The sequence below is a fragment of the Lycium ferocissimum genome, chromosome 11, assembly GCF_029784015.1.
Source record: "Lycium ferocissimum isolate CSIRO_LF1 chromosome 11, AGI_CSIRO_Lferr_CH_V1, whole genome shotgun sequence".
NCBI lineage: Eukaryota > Viridiplantae > Streptophyta > Magnoliopsida > Solanales > Solanaceae > Lycium > Lycium ferocissimum.
Window position 1 is genome coordinate 12,813,882 of NC_081352.1, and position 15,151 is coordinate 12,829,032.

The 15,151-nt window shown below is 38.0% G+C and overlaps 1 protein-coding gene and 1 long non-coding RNA gene across 8 annotated transcripts; one reads left to right on the forward strand and one right to left on the reverse strand.

The window, feature by feature from the left end:
* Positions 1 to 554: 554 nt before the first annotated feature.
* LOC132036004 (UDP-glucose 6-dehydrogenase 3-like) lies at positions 555 to 4,150 on the reverse strand. 7 transcript variants are annotated; one of them, XM_059426219.1, is made up of 2 exons: positions 3,998 to 4,150; positions 555 to 2,222 (listed from the first exon to the last, which is right to left on the reverse strand). In XM_059426219.1, the coding sequence occupies exon 2, from the start codon at positions 2,204 to 2,206 to the stop codon at positions 764 to 766; it is 1,443 nt and encodes a 480-aa protein (XP_059282202.1). In that variant the 5' UTR covers positions 2,207 to 2,222; positions 3,998 to 4,150; the 3' UTR covers positions 555 to 763. The 7 variants fall into 7 exon arrangements, with proteins under 7 accessions (XP_059282202.1, XP_059282201.1, XP_059282205.1 ...); XM_059426218.1 differs by having other exon boundaries at positions 4,088 to 4,110; XM_059426222.1 differs by lacking the exon at positions 3,998 to 4,150 and adding an exon at positions 3,831 to 3,963.
* A 9,653-nt stretch (positions 4,151 to 13,803) lies between these two features.
* LOC132036661 (uncharacterized) lies at positions 13,804 to 14,594 on the forward strand. The gene is made up of 2 exons (XR_009409639.1): positions 13,804 to 14,069; positions 14,152 to 14,594. It is a non-coding gene; the product is annotated as an uncharacterized LOC132036661 (long non-coding RNA).
* The last annotated feature ends 557 nt before the right edge of the window (positions 14,595 to 15,151 follow it).

A 15,151-nucleotide genomic window follows, 5' to 3' on the forward strand; every position in this document is an offset into this window, starting at 1 on the left:
ACATTAAGTGTAGACAGGGGATTTCCAACAGTCACTAGCCAGCTCCTTGCATAAAAATCTTCCTAACTAACCAGCATGTTCGTTTAGGGGTGTTCATTTGTATCAATTCCTTATCTTTCATATAGAAATTGTGAATCCATAGTTTATTTTTCTTTTTGCCACTGTCCATAAAAGTTTACAAATTGTAGCCTTGTTAATCATACTAGAAAAATTATAGTAATTAATAGACTTATTAATCATATATTAGTTTGTTCTTGATGTGACCTTTGTTTAGTTGAAGAAAACCTTGATTACCCTACCTTAAGTCGTTGCAATGTTTGATCTGTCATTGTGCTAATACGGAATGCTCACGATTGATCAGGAGAAAGGAGTTAGTTTCCGATAGTATCTTCAGTTTGAACAACTCACACTCGTCTCACAAATCAATTAACTCAAACAACCTCCATGCGCTTAAATATTAACGGAGATCAAAAGTGCTCAATTTTTATGGACATAAAAAACTAAAAGCGCATGTGTATACCTAAAAGGATTGTTTTAAGCGAACCCTCAAAACGTAAGAAGCTTTAATTTTTTGTCATTTTCTCGAAAATATTCAAATACCAAAAAGTATAACAAGTAGTAGACAATGACTCTGTCCTCTGTCTACAAGGGATTAAGCAAAGCAAAACAGAACTTAAAACTAATGAAAAAATAGTAAAGAAACCCAGCTGAGGTAACTGTCTGATTACCAGCATCTTTGATATCCAACCAAAAAGTATTGCTTTCAAACAACAGCAGGCATGTCCTTGAGCCAAGCATCTAGTGGCTTACCAATTGCATAGACAATAAATCCAATCTCTCTAAGCTTCTCTGAATCGATAACGTTCCTACCATCAAATATGAAAGCAGGTTTCTGCATGTTATCATATATCTTCTTGTAATCAAGTTTCTTGAATTCCTCCCATTCTGTAAGAATGCAAACAGCATGTGCATCCTTTGTCGCGGTATAGGCATCCCAGACGACTGAAACTTGTTTCACATTAGTCGGACTCATTGGCTGGAGGTGAAGCGGATGATCCCAATCAAACTTGTTCATTGCAAGGTCCCTTTGGATTTGGTCCTCGTTAACCTGAGGGTCATATATGCTCAGCTTAGCCTTGTCTCCCAACAGTCCCTTGCAAACATCAATTGCAGGGGTCTCTCGAGTATCACCGGTATCCTTCTTGAAAGCAAAACCTAGAACGGCGACTTTCTTGCCTGATACTGTGTTGAACATGGAGGCAACAACGCGGTTGACAAAACGAATCTTCTGATAGTCATTAATCTTGATTACCTGTTTCCAGTATTCAGCCACCTCTGGAAGACCATTGCACTCGCAAATGTAAACCAGATTCAGAATATCCTTCTGGAAGCAAGAGCCACCGAAACCAACACTAGCGTTAAGAAACTTGGGACCAATCCTTGAGTCCTTACCAACAGCATACGACACCTCTGAGACATTTGCTCCAGTAGCCTCGCAGAGAGCTGACATGGCATTCACAGAAGAGATTCGTTGCGCCAAAAATGCATTCGCAGCCAGTTTTGAGAGCTCAGCGGACCACAAATTGGTGGTGAGGATCTGACTTTCAGGAACCCATTGGGCATAAATACCTTTCAATGCTTGGATAGCCTTCTGGCCTCCTGGAGTTTCGCGACCTCCGATTAAGACTCTGTCAGGATTAAAAAGGTCTTGGATTGCAGTCCCTTCAGCAAGGAACTCGGGGTTTGAAAGGATTTGGAAGTTAATTCCCTTGCTGTTGTGGGTCAAAATCTTCTCAATCGCCTCAGCAGTTTTGACTGGAACAGTCGATTTCTCAACGACTATTTTGTCAGATTTCGAGACATCGGCAATCATTCGAGCAGCACTCTCCCAGTAAGTCAGATCTGCAGCCTTGCCTGCTCCAAGGCCCCGAGTCTTGGTAGGAGTGTTGACAGAAACAAAAACTATATCAGCCTCGCACACATGTTTCTCCACATCTGTGCTAAAGAAGAGATTCCTGCCTCGACATTCCTTGACTACATCCTCAAGGCCTGGCTCATAGATGGGGAGCTGGTCACTATTCCACGCAGTGATGCGAGGCACAGATATATCTACCACCGCCACTTCAACGGAAGGGCATTTGAGTGCTATGACGGCCATGGTGGGACCACCCACATATCCAGCTCCTATACAGCAAATCTTCACCATTTTCCCTTTGTAAAATCTGCAATCAGAAAAAGTTCAATTATTTTCTATAAGCTTCACTTCTCACATCAAAGGAAATGTAAGGCACATAATGAAATTTGTTACATACAAAAACATTCATAGAAACTACAAGCTCTCATATGTTTATTGTTAGCCATTCATTGAACCTACTTCAATAAATATTTGAGACCTACCAGATGATATCCATAATCAAAAAAAATTGTAATTCGATCACAATACACACAAATTCTTACATATCAGTCAACAAATCAATATAATATGCACAGATGTACACACCTAAATTAGGAGTAATTGCGAAAATGGCACCAAATCGGGACACAAGAACAACAAATTTGCTTAGTAATGACATAGTAACCACGCTATTGATCAGATCTAAAATCAACAAGGAAGATTCACATTCCAATTCTTGTTCTGAGCTCAAAAGCTCAATATCATTAGCTAAATTGCCTGCATGGAAAATCATTTTTCAGATCGAACAAACGAATGTATAAGGTGGACCTAGATCTAGTAAGAACTAACAGTGAACACTGCATTCTATTGGGGACCTAAGAATATACATCAAAATCAACAAGGAAGGCAATCTGACACCTCCATCATCTAATCAGATACCTGAGAAGTATTTCTTTAAATTTTTCATTAAAAATTAACCTTAGTAAAGCAAAAGTTTTAACTTTCCAATTTTGAAAAATTACCCACTTCCACTATCAAACCAGACACACAAAAAACACTTCCCTTTTTTGTCAAAAGAACCTTAAAAATAGCAGAAAGTTCACAATTTTCGATCTTGCAAAAGCAGACACTTCCATTAGCAAATCAGATACACGAAAAACACGCCCACGCCCCACACCTTCCCTCTTGTCTTACCTAAAAAATAGAATAAAGTTCACACTTTTCAATCTTTGAAAAATCAGGCACAACCATTATCAAATCAAACACAGAAAAAACAGACAAAAAAAGAAACTCAGAAAAATACTTCTTCTTTTTCAAGAGAACCTTAAATAGCAGAAAAAATCACCCTTTTCGATCTTGGAAAGCCCCACAAATCCTCCTTCACAATCTGAATCAAAAATAATTTTTTTTACATAAAGGGGTCATCAAACACAGAAAAATCAGACCAAAACAATATTATTATTATTATTTTTTATTTTTATTTTTTTTTGTTCAAAAAAACCTTAAAATAGCAGAAAGGATCACCCTTTTCAATCTTGGAAAATTCCCACAAATCCTCCTTCACAATCAGAATCAAAAATATATATTTTTTTACATAAAGGGGTGATCAAACATGATAGAGTGTACATACATGAGAATTAAGCAATCACGTAAATGAATGAAAAATACTACTCCCTCCGTCGCACAAAGATTGTCATACTTTCCTTATTAGTTTTTTCAAAAAAATTAACACAATTCTATATTTTTTTAAAAATTAACTTTATGAGATGATTTACGGCCACATAACTATCTAAAGTTTGTTTTAAACCGCCCATTTCATAAGTCTTCCTTTATTATTTCTTAAATTCCGTGCTAAGTCAAACTAAGACAATCTTTTTGAGACGCAGGGAGTATTTTTTTTTTTTCAAAAGAACCTTATAATATCAGAAAAAATCACCCTTTTTGATCTTGTAAATGCCCCACAAATCCTCCTTCACAATATGAATCAGAAACAATTTTTCTTTTTACATAAAGGGGCGATCAAACATGATAGAGTGTACATATATGTTAATGAAGATATCATGTAAATGAATGAAAAAATGGGAAAAGAAAGATTAGGAGTACCTGTGGGATCACTCAACAGAAATGAAGGTGAAAATGAGAAACTGTTGAGGTGTTAAATGTGTATGTAATGTAGGCTAGAAAGGCGGGTACCTCATTAAATAGTCGTTACAGATCTAAGATTTGACAAGTCTTTAACTTTAATAACAAGGGACAACCAATGGAGTGTATATATATATATATATAATAAACCACCAAAGGATGTGGTGAAGCAGATGGGTGATATTTGGCACAATTATCTATATTTAGCGTTACCTAACCTCGTGTTCTTAGTACTTTAATCGCGTTTTCTATGATGGAATCGTTGTATCCGTGCTTATGTTGGTTTGTTTTGTGTGTCTAGTACAATGAGGACAAATGATAAGAAACCGAGAAATTTTGGGTGGATTTGGAGGTGATTATGTGTGCACGAGTCAACGAGAGGATCACGCGACACTTAGAAGATTTTTTGGACAACTAAAGGAAGATAGGCGTTAGGCTGGCGTCGCGGAGAAGGCAAACACACGTGAGACCCGCATCGCGGGTAGTGGACGTGAAAACAGCTGCAGACCAAAGCAAAATCAGAAATCTCAGAGGATACCCGCGTTGCACATGCGACGCAAGTGTAACGCGAGCGGACTGCCAGCTCCCCCGTTTTGATTGGGATTTGGTTTAATTATTTTTGTTTTAAACCCTAAACTATAAATAGACGTTTTATTAGTTATTAATGACGTGCTAGGATTTTTGCTAAGACTTGTAAGCCGTCATTTTTACTTTCTCTCTCTAGGTTTATTTTATTTTCTTCTTTTCATCCCTAGATTATTCATGAATTCTTATTTTTCATCTAGAATCATGAGTAGCTAAACTTCTTAATTCTAGGGTTGTAGCGAAAGACATGATAGTTGGTTTGACGACAATTTATATCAATTAAATTTCCATATTTTGGGTTGCTTATTTATTCTTGTACTTAATTGTTTAATTACATGATCACTAATTAGACACTATTTGTGGTGTGTGAGTTGGACTTGAAAGAGGGAATTCACGTACGCAATAAGAATAAATAGAGTTTGTTCGATTTAATCATTTCACTACTGAGGATAGAGATATACCCTTTACCCCTACTTAGTTGGCTACTGTTACATCTCGGAGATTTCGAATTTGTTGTATTGCGAGTAAACTAATGTGAGCTTAAGATGAACCCGAAGTTCATATGAGATTAAGGAGAGTATCTAATAGTTTTAAGATCATACCATAAGATTTTGAAGTTACATGTATCGATGGAACTAAGTTCGTCAAAGGAAGTGAAATGAAAGGCGTGTTGGGAAAGATTGTCGTAATAGTTGATTTGATGCATATTTAGTAATTCCTTGAGGGGCTGCTATAGGGCCTCTTAGATGGTTAATGAAGTTTTATATAAGTGTTAACAAGGTTCCGTAAGGATTAGAAGTTGAACGAATCGACGAGAACGAGTTTCGGAAATTTTCAGATTGTACGGCCATTTGTACGGACCGTATAATTTATACGGCCCGTATAATGGTCCGTAGAATACTTCTAGATAAGGGTGACCCCCTGGTGAATTATACGGTCCAATTATACGACCCGTATAATTGGCCGTATAATTATGGGTTTGGGTCAGATTTTTCTTTTTGTATACATGGACGACCCTTGCTCTCTTTTTCATTTTCCACTTCCTCCAAACTCTCCAAAGCTCCAAAACCCTTCTCCAAGAATATTCCACTCAAATCCAAGAGAAAACAAAGATCAAATAGCAAGAATTAAGTCATTCATGTGTTAGGAGGCTCACTAGGGTTAGTAAACTTCAAGAATTCTTGGATATTGAAGCTAGGGTTTTCATACAAGTTGATATCTTGCTCCAAAGATCATTATTATGAGATAAAAACATTAGTTTTCATGCTTATTCCATGTTATTAAGAATGCTTAGTTGTTGCATAACTTGGGTGAAAGGAAAAAGTAGAGGATGAGTTCTAAATGTGGATTTCATGATATTTTTGAGTAGTAAACTAACTTGAGTCATAATTCTTAGTATGTTATGGGTATAATTTGTTAGACAATATACTTAGGACTCTAGGACTCCTAAACTATCGTATACCATATGTCTAAGAGTAAGGATTAGAAAGGGATTATAATTGTATCTGTAGTGTGCATTAGAATAACATTATGAGTAGGACTCTTAGCTATTCCTACAATGTAAATATTCAAACCATAGTGAACGTACAAAAGACAAGAAACAGAGAACAATAACTCTGGTTTATCCTTTGTAAAATTTCTTCATGGTATCAGAGTAGGACCCGTCTCACCCGATATGGGCCTCCAAATTAAATTGCACGCGCACCAGATATCCGGTCCTGGGTGTGAGGTGGGGTGTTGAAGAATGAAAAAAGTCTCTCATCGGTGGTTAATGAGATGGGTGGTCTCCTTATGTGGACTTGGACAATGCTCCCCTCATAAGCTAGCTTTTGGGGTTGAGTTAGGCCCATGATCCATTTCTTTACATGGTATCAGAACCAATCAGTTCAAATTAAATAACCGATTCTGAAGTTCTTACTCACCACCATGGGGTCAAACTCTAACACCGGACTCAATCTTTCGCCTTCCTCCCTTCACCAACTTGTGGCTATTTGTCCTATCAAACTGAAACCTACAAATTACCTAGTTTGGAGAACACAAATTCTCCAACTAATGCAAACACTGAAAGTCACGACTATTATCAAAGATGAGGCTCCAGCCGAAACAATTGAAGGAGAGAAAGACGAGGCTATTCCTAACCCGAAGTTCACCGAATGGGAAGAACGTGATGTTCTTGTTAGGAGTTGGCTATCAGGAACTATGAAAAAAGAGTCAATGTTCCTTATCATAGGTTGTTCGACAGCTAAGCAGATATGGTCATGTCTTGAGGATACATACCTACAAGCAAGCAAAGACAAGGAATTCCAGTTGAAGCAACAACTTCAAACTATTAAATTGGGCTCTAAGTCAATAGATGAATATATCAAGGAATTCAAAGGAATTTGTGATAGTCTTATGGATATACACAAACCATTGGATGAATATGACAAGGTCATCAATTTTACTAGAGGTCTTGGAAGCAAGTACAAAACTCTCCGTACTGTGATGTTAGGGAAACCACCATACCCTACATTTACATAATTTGTGAACTCTCTTAGAGGGTTCGACGTGAGAGAAGATACTGATGAGCAAGTTGGACAAACTCACCTTGACTCTAGCATGGCTTTTGTGGCACAAAAGACTCAAAGTAGGGGTCGTGGTTACTATAATAGAGGACGACAACAACAACAGGGAGAGGGTTTGGACGAAACAACTCTCAGAGGCAACCTGAAGGTCTAACCAACACGATTAACCAACCAAAGGAGAGCACACGGTCTAACCCTTGCCAAATATGTGGAAGGAATAACCACACAGCTGCGACTTGCTTCTAAAGATAGGACTATTCGTACCAAACACAACAAGAGGTTCCAAAGGCCTTAGCAGCAATGTCCTTTAATGACCAAAGTGACAACAGCCTCTACATGGATTCAGGAGCTACTAATCATATGGTGTAATCAGTAGGTATTCTTGAAAATCGATCTCCTTTTAAAGGAACTGATTCTGTTATGATAGGAAACGGTGATAAACTTCCCATCACGCACATAGGAGATAGGAATATTGGAAAGAACTTGGAATTAAAAGGTGTCTTTGTCGTTCCTGATCTTAAGAAAAATCTTGTCTCTGTGAGTAAACTTGTTGACGATAATGAATGTTCTTTGAAGTTTACTGACACTGGTTTTATTTTTAAGGACAAGAAAACAAGGGCCATCTTAGCCAAAGGGAATAGAAGAGATAAGTTGTATACTTTGGAAGGAAAACCCCATGAAGCATTAGCAGTTTCGAATGCAGACAAGAATTCAGACACAATTTGGCATCGACGTCTAAGACACCCACACTCGAGGACTCTTAATTATTTGCACAAGAATAAGTTTATTGATGTTAGTTCTTGGAATAAAAGTATCTCAGTGTGTGCTAGTTGTCAAATGGGAAAAAGTTGTAAGTTACCTTTCCAAGTATCAAATAAAAGAGAAGTTATTCCTTTGGCAAAAATACATAGTGATTTATGGGGGCCAGCCCCAATTATATCTTCACAAGGAATAAAATATTATGTGATTTTCGTTGATGATTGCACCCGATTTACATGGATTTATCCGTTAAAGAAGAAATCTGATTTTTCCCCTAATTTTGTGAACTTTCACAAATTAGTAGAAAAACTCAATTTTCCCAGAAACTAAAAGTGTTTCAAAGTGATGGTGGAGGAGAGTTTAATAGCTTGGAGTTTATCACCTATCTAAATCGGAATGGTATTCGCAGACAAGTCTCTTGTCCTCATACACCTGAACAAAACGGAGTAGCAGAGAGAAAACATAGCCATGTTGTTGAGGCTGGTCTTACACTACTTTTCAATGCTAATTTACCTATGTTCCTTTGGGTTGAAGCTTTTATTACTGCCGTTTTCTTGATCAATCGAATGCCTACTTAGAATTTGCATATGATATCTCCTTTCGCTAAGCTATATGGACAAGAACCCAACTACAACACTATGAAAGTTTTTGGGTGTAGATGTTTTCCCTATTTGAAAGGCTACAATAGGGATAAATTTCAGCCCAAGACGTTTCCATGTATTTTTATTGGCTATAGCCTTCTTCACAAAGGATACAAATGTTAACACCCTCAATCTATAAAGGTGTACACTTCGAGACATGTTATTTTTTATGAACACAACTTACCATATGTCTCTTCTAGTTCTACTTTGAATGCAGAATCGAACTCTTACAATCTCACTACGTATGAGGAGTTTTTGGCACAACATACACGAGAAGAGGAAGTCGCTAATACACACGATGAACGATCGATTGCCTTTACCGTATCTAGATGACATGCCTACTGCCTCTCTTGATCATATTCAAGATGACATGCCTACTGCCTCTCTTGATAATATTCAACCAAACCAGCATATTGATCCGATACAATCAAACCATCTCATTGCTCATGAGAAACCAACTGCCCAAGACAAAAATAATGTATCACCACAATGTATCATACAAAGCTTCTTGCCTGAACCGAGCTTTACAAATACTCCAACTATATCGAGCACCTCTTCTACAGCTGCTGGTTCAGTTTCTCCATCCATCAACCCATCATCCTTCGAGGGCATCAATCTCTTTGTCAATCTTCCACCCATCCAATCTGATGATTCCCTCAACACTCATCACATGTTAACGCGAACCAAGACTCGATCCATCGACCAACTCACCTTTCATTCCCTTCATCTTGCTGTTCATCATGACACTGAACCTCGGAATATTAAGGAAGCACTTGCTAAACCTCATTGGGTCACTACGATGCATGACAAGTTACAAGCTCTGAATTCGAACAAAACATGGAGGTTAGTCCATCGTCAATCATACATGAATATTGTTGGTTCCTGTTGGGTCTTTAAGACTAAGTTGAAAGATGATGGAACTGTTGATCGCTTCAAAGCTCGTCTAGTGGCGAAAAGGTTCAATCAAATTGAAGGAGTCGATTTTCATGACACATTCAGTCCTGTTGTCAAAGCAACAACTATACGCATTGTACTCTCTGTTGCCACGACTCGCCACTAGTAGATTAAAAAATTGGATGTAAAGAATGCATTTCTTCATGGTGACTTGAAGGAAACTGTGTTCATGGAGCAACCTCCTGGATTCTCGGATCTGATGTTTCCCAACCATGTTTGTCTTCTTTAGAAAGCTCTATACACTTAAAGCAAGCCCCTAAAGCTTCGGTTCCATAAGTTCGCACTTATCTAATGCATCTTGGTTTTTTCTCGTAAGACAACCGACCCTTCGTTATTTGTTTGGCACTCCTCTAAAGGCTCTATTTTGATACTGCTTTACGTGGATGATATTATACTTACTGGAAGCAATCCACAACTGCTCCATGATCTCATTCACAAGCTGAAGTCGACCTTTTCCATAAAAAATCTCAGAAATCTTCACTACTTCTTAGGTGTCGAGGTTACACAAGACAAAGATGGATTAGTTCTCAATCAGCAAAAATATGCTCGTGAGCTTCTGGACCGAACCGACATGCTCAGTTCATGTGTTGTTCCTACACCTCCCCCTCAAAAGCATGGCCTGCATGACGTTCCAACCTCAGCCAAATCGCCTGATCCTCCGAATATTGAAGTGTTGTTGGAGCTCTCCATTTCGAGACTCACACATCCCGAAATAGCACATTTGTCAATCTTCTTTGCCAATTTATGCAAAGATCCTATGGAACACCATTGGCTTGGTGTTAAAAGGATTTTACGCTATATTGCCGGTACTATGTCATTTGGACTTCGCATCACCGCCAGGTGTTCTCTTCGCCTAGTCGGCTTCTCTGATGCTGACTGGGGAGGCTGCCCCATCACTCGTCGATCCACTACAGGTGTTTGTGTCTTTCTCAGATCAAATTGCATTTCTTGTTCGACAAAGAAGCAATATACAGTTGTAAAGTCGAGTGCCGAAGAAGAATACCGAGCCTGAGCTTCTTTGGCAGCTGAAATCACTTGGGTTACATACATTTTGAAAGATATTGATGTTCCTCTACACTCTCCGCCCGTCCTCTTTACTGACAATATTAGTGCATTTCATCTCTCATCTAATCCCGTCCTCCATGATCTTACCAAACATGTTGAACTCGACTATCACTTTGTGCACGAGAAGGTAGTTCAGGGTGCCATGCTTACCAAGTTTGTTTCGTCGCTCCACCAAGTTGCTGACATCTTCACCAAGGCTCTCGTTAAGTCCTGGGCGGTTCTCGCGGTCCAAGCTTGGAGTTGTGGAGCTCCCCACCTCCAAGCTTGGAGGGGGATGTTAGACAATATACTTAGGACACTAGGACTCCTAAACTATCGTATACTATATGTCTGAGAGTAAGGATTAGAAAGGGATTATAATTGTATCTGTAGTGTGCATTAGAATAACATTATGAGTAGGAATCTTAGCTATTCCTACAATGTATATATTCACACCATAGTGAACGTACAGAAGACAAGAAACAGAGAACAATAACTTTGGTTTATCCTTTGTAAACTTTCTTCATAATCTTGTTATGGAGGGTAATAACGATGATGAGAAAGTGTTGTATGAAATTGTGCAAAAGGTTGGTGTGAAGTTGTTGATGTAAGTTGAATACGAGAACGAATTTGAAGACTTAATGGAATGTAATTACTTGATTATGATATTGTGGATGTTATTGTGGTTGTTTGGGAGTTGTTTCGTAACATGGTGGAAGTCGATGAAGCAGGGGAAATACTGCCCAATTTTGGTTAGCTCAGGAATTATTCTAGTTTGAATTTAATAGTGTCTCAAAGACTTAACCACGATATGAATCCTTTTAAATGTAGATTTCTCAAGCTTTGGAGATGAACGTTAAGTGGTTAAGAAGACAAAGAGGTATGTAAGGCTAACCCTTCTTTCTAAAGGCATGTTTTCCTCATTTTGCATCTATACGAGATATCCATGATATTCCGATTCCTATAAATGCTGTAAGCTCGTGATCCTCGAGATCCTCTTGATATCGTTGACAATGTTTCCTGTGATGATAATGATAATGATTATGACGACGAGATCAATTCTAGAGCTGCCATCTAAGATATCCAAAATGTCCTATTCCTAGAAATGCTAGAATGTTCATGACTTTCGATATTCTTGAGATACCTTCGGTGAAAGCCTTTCAAAGTGATGATGATAATAATGATGATGATAATAGTAATGAGGACAAGGATGATAATGATGTTGACGTTACTTATGTACTCCTATGTGTATATGTTTGCATATATGTATGGCTATTATGTAACGCCGAGTCCCTTTGTGGCCGGGTATGCTTAACACCGAGTCCTATATGGCCGGGTATGATATTCATTGCGCGCACACCGCTGCAGTTGGGTACGAATACCACCGAGTCCCATTGAGGCCGGGTATGAATAACACCGAGTTCTATTGAGGCTGGGTATGCTATACACCGAGTCTTATTAAGGCCGGGTATGATATGTGTTGCTAATGATATTTATATATGTATGTATGAGTATATGCATGGAAGGTCTTCCTTAGAGAAAGACTATGTAAATATGACGAATGTCCCAAGAGGTATAAATGGCCCTTCTATCTTATGTCATTTCTTATGCTTCTATTATGTTATTGTTTATGCCTTACATACTGAGTACATTGTTCGTACTGACGTCTTTTTGTTTATGGACGCTGCGTCATGCCCGCAGGTGGACAGGGAGATAGACTTGATCCTTGGACTGCTTAGAGGAGCTCGATTTGATTCGTAGTTGCAGCTGTTGGTACTATTCTTTTGTATATGCACATATGGGCATGGCGGGGCCTTGTCCCGTCCATATGATGTTAGATGTCCTTCTTAGAGGCTAGTAGACAGTTGTGTATAGCTAGATGTCTCTTAGCCTTGTCGGCATGTATTTATGTATATCATTTTGTTAGGCTCGTCGGCCCGTGCATAGGTATATGGGCATTGTTGATGATGTTGATATAAAAGTCTTCTTGCCCGATTTGATTGTATTATTGATGCACAGAATTACGAGTTAGCCATGTGGCTCACCTAGTTACGGTTGTGGAAGTATGATGAGAGGTGCCGGGTGGGTTAGCTCCGGATGCCCGTCATGGCCCTCCGGTTGGATCGTGACACGGAGAAATAAACACATTCTTGTTACCTCTGACGACCATAGAGATATAGGCGTTATAGCAGCATCTACAAGCTTATGAGTAGTTCGAGAGAATATCATAAAGTTACAATTAACTCGCCAACTAGTAAGTCAAGAAAAAAGATAGGTAGAATTGTAAAAAGATCAACTGGATTGTCGAAAGCCATGACCCTAGAACTTTCTCTCACCTGATAAACCTTACAATCTTCATCACAAGTTTCTCAAACAAAAACGCTCATACTCAAATTGTTTATTTTCAATTTTAGTTTAGTCACAACAAACATTTTGATTGTAACCTTCTTGAATAGTTACAACGGAATTTGAATTAGTTGAATGGTATAAAATTTATGTCTCTGTGGGTACAATATCTGGACTTTGAAATCCTATATTTCTTGTACGACCACATATATTTGTGTGTGCATTTAGGAGCAACAAGTTTTTGGCGCTATTCTACCCTTAACCAGAGGTCTCGGGTTTGAGATTTGGGTATGGAAAAAAACCTTAGTAGGGAGCGCTTCCCCCCAATGGGGCCCTACGTTGCTCGAATCCATATATAGTCGGGCTCCAATGGGGGTGATACCGGACACCTTTTGGAAACCAAAAAAAAAAAAAAAAAAAACTATATTATGAAGCCCAACATATACAGCCCAACATAAAATATTAGGCCATGTAGCCATATTTTCATTTTATACACTATTATACCTAGGAAAGCATTATCCATAATATATCAACATTGTATAAAAAGTGTTTATGACTCAATGAAATTACGTCGATACTTCCACATATTATGAGTTACGTAGGAGATATCTCTATTTTTCCTTGGAAAATCTTTAGAATTCTCACCACTTAACTTTTAATTCGCTTTTGACCATCAAATGAAGTACATTTATACACCAATATGAGCAAAATCTGAAAGCAAACTCAAATATGAGCTAAAACGCATAAATATTTTCTCGCCATAGAGAGTGTAATTTTCCCAAAAACTCATTTTGTCACCATCCATGAGTGCTTAGGGACGAGTCCAGAATCAAAGTGATGTCTTCTTTTTTCCAAACCTTGAATAGTCGTCGCAGATATAAGATTTGACAAGTTTTTAACTTTAACAAGGGACAATCACAAGAATAAATATACCATACAAAATATCATACATTTAACACTACTTATTTTGTCACGATCCCTGAATGCTTAAGAAGCCGCCTACACATTTTTTTATGGATTAAGATCCCCTCCAGTACCAAATCCCTCCAGTTCCTCGTTGGGCTACTGGATTTACTGCACGTGCAACTTATAAACTTTATGGTCCAGATTTATTTGGTTAACTCAACCAATTTGACCCAAGTAAAATTCTCTCTCTCCTCTCTATTCTCTACTCTCAAACAACATCCATTCCCCTTCATCCCAAATCTGTCAAGAATTGCAGGTAAGAAAATCTAGCACCTACCCAAATCAAAACAAGCGGGTTCCTCCAACGAAAAAGATATGACAAGAGGGAGATTTAAAGTGTTTTGGTGAAATTAATTGTTGAAATTGCTTTCATGGAAGACTGGTCTGGTAAGGAAGAATGTGATTTGCGGGTCCTCGAAGTCAACGGCAACCCCATAAGGAAACAACCACATAGCAGAGCTTAGAAGAATATTAGCCGTAATTGCTAGTTTAGTTAATGGTTGCAGAAGTTCAACCTAGTATATTCATATCTTCTAACTGGGTTTGATTTATTTCCGTAAGGTTTTTCAATTCAGAATATATAATTGAAAAATTGTACGTGTAGCTCTTCGATTGAGATATAATTATGGACCACTATTGATATAAATCACATTAATCTACAATTTTTGAGCAATCAGCTATGATACCTTTTTCTGTGTATAGTCAGAAAAGGAGAGAAGCAACATTATGTTTTAATTTCGAGAGAGAAGCAAATCTGTGTTAACAACATCACCATGTGAAGTTCCAAAACATAATTATTTGGGAAAAGAAGTAGTGCCAATTTTTTCTTTTTCTCTTTTTTGCTTCAATGGTAAAATTTCGTAACTGTATCTGCCTCCGACATTATTGCTTAGGTTTTCTCTTGTTTGAGAAATTTGGTAGGAAAACGAAGGGGTCAGTGAAAAAGCGAGAGGAAACTTAATAACCATGGTTAAAATGGCTGAGTTAACTAAATAAATCTGGACCATAAAATTTTTAGGAGGACACGTGCAATAAATCCAACAGCCCACTGGACAAACTGGAGGGATTAGCCACTGGAGGGGAGCCAGATCCTTTTTTTATCATATAATCCTCCGTTTCAATTTGTTTTACTTTCTTTTTTAGTAAGTTTCAATTTTTTTTTTTTTTTTTAACAACACTTTAATTTCAACTTTTCGCATGACATGTTTAAGATCACAAAATTAGAGGATATTATGGTACATTCTACATATCTTTAG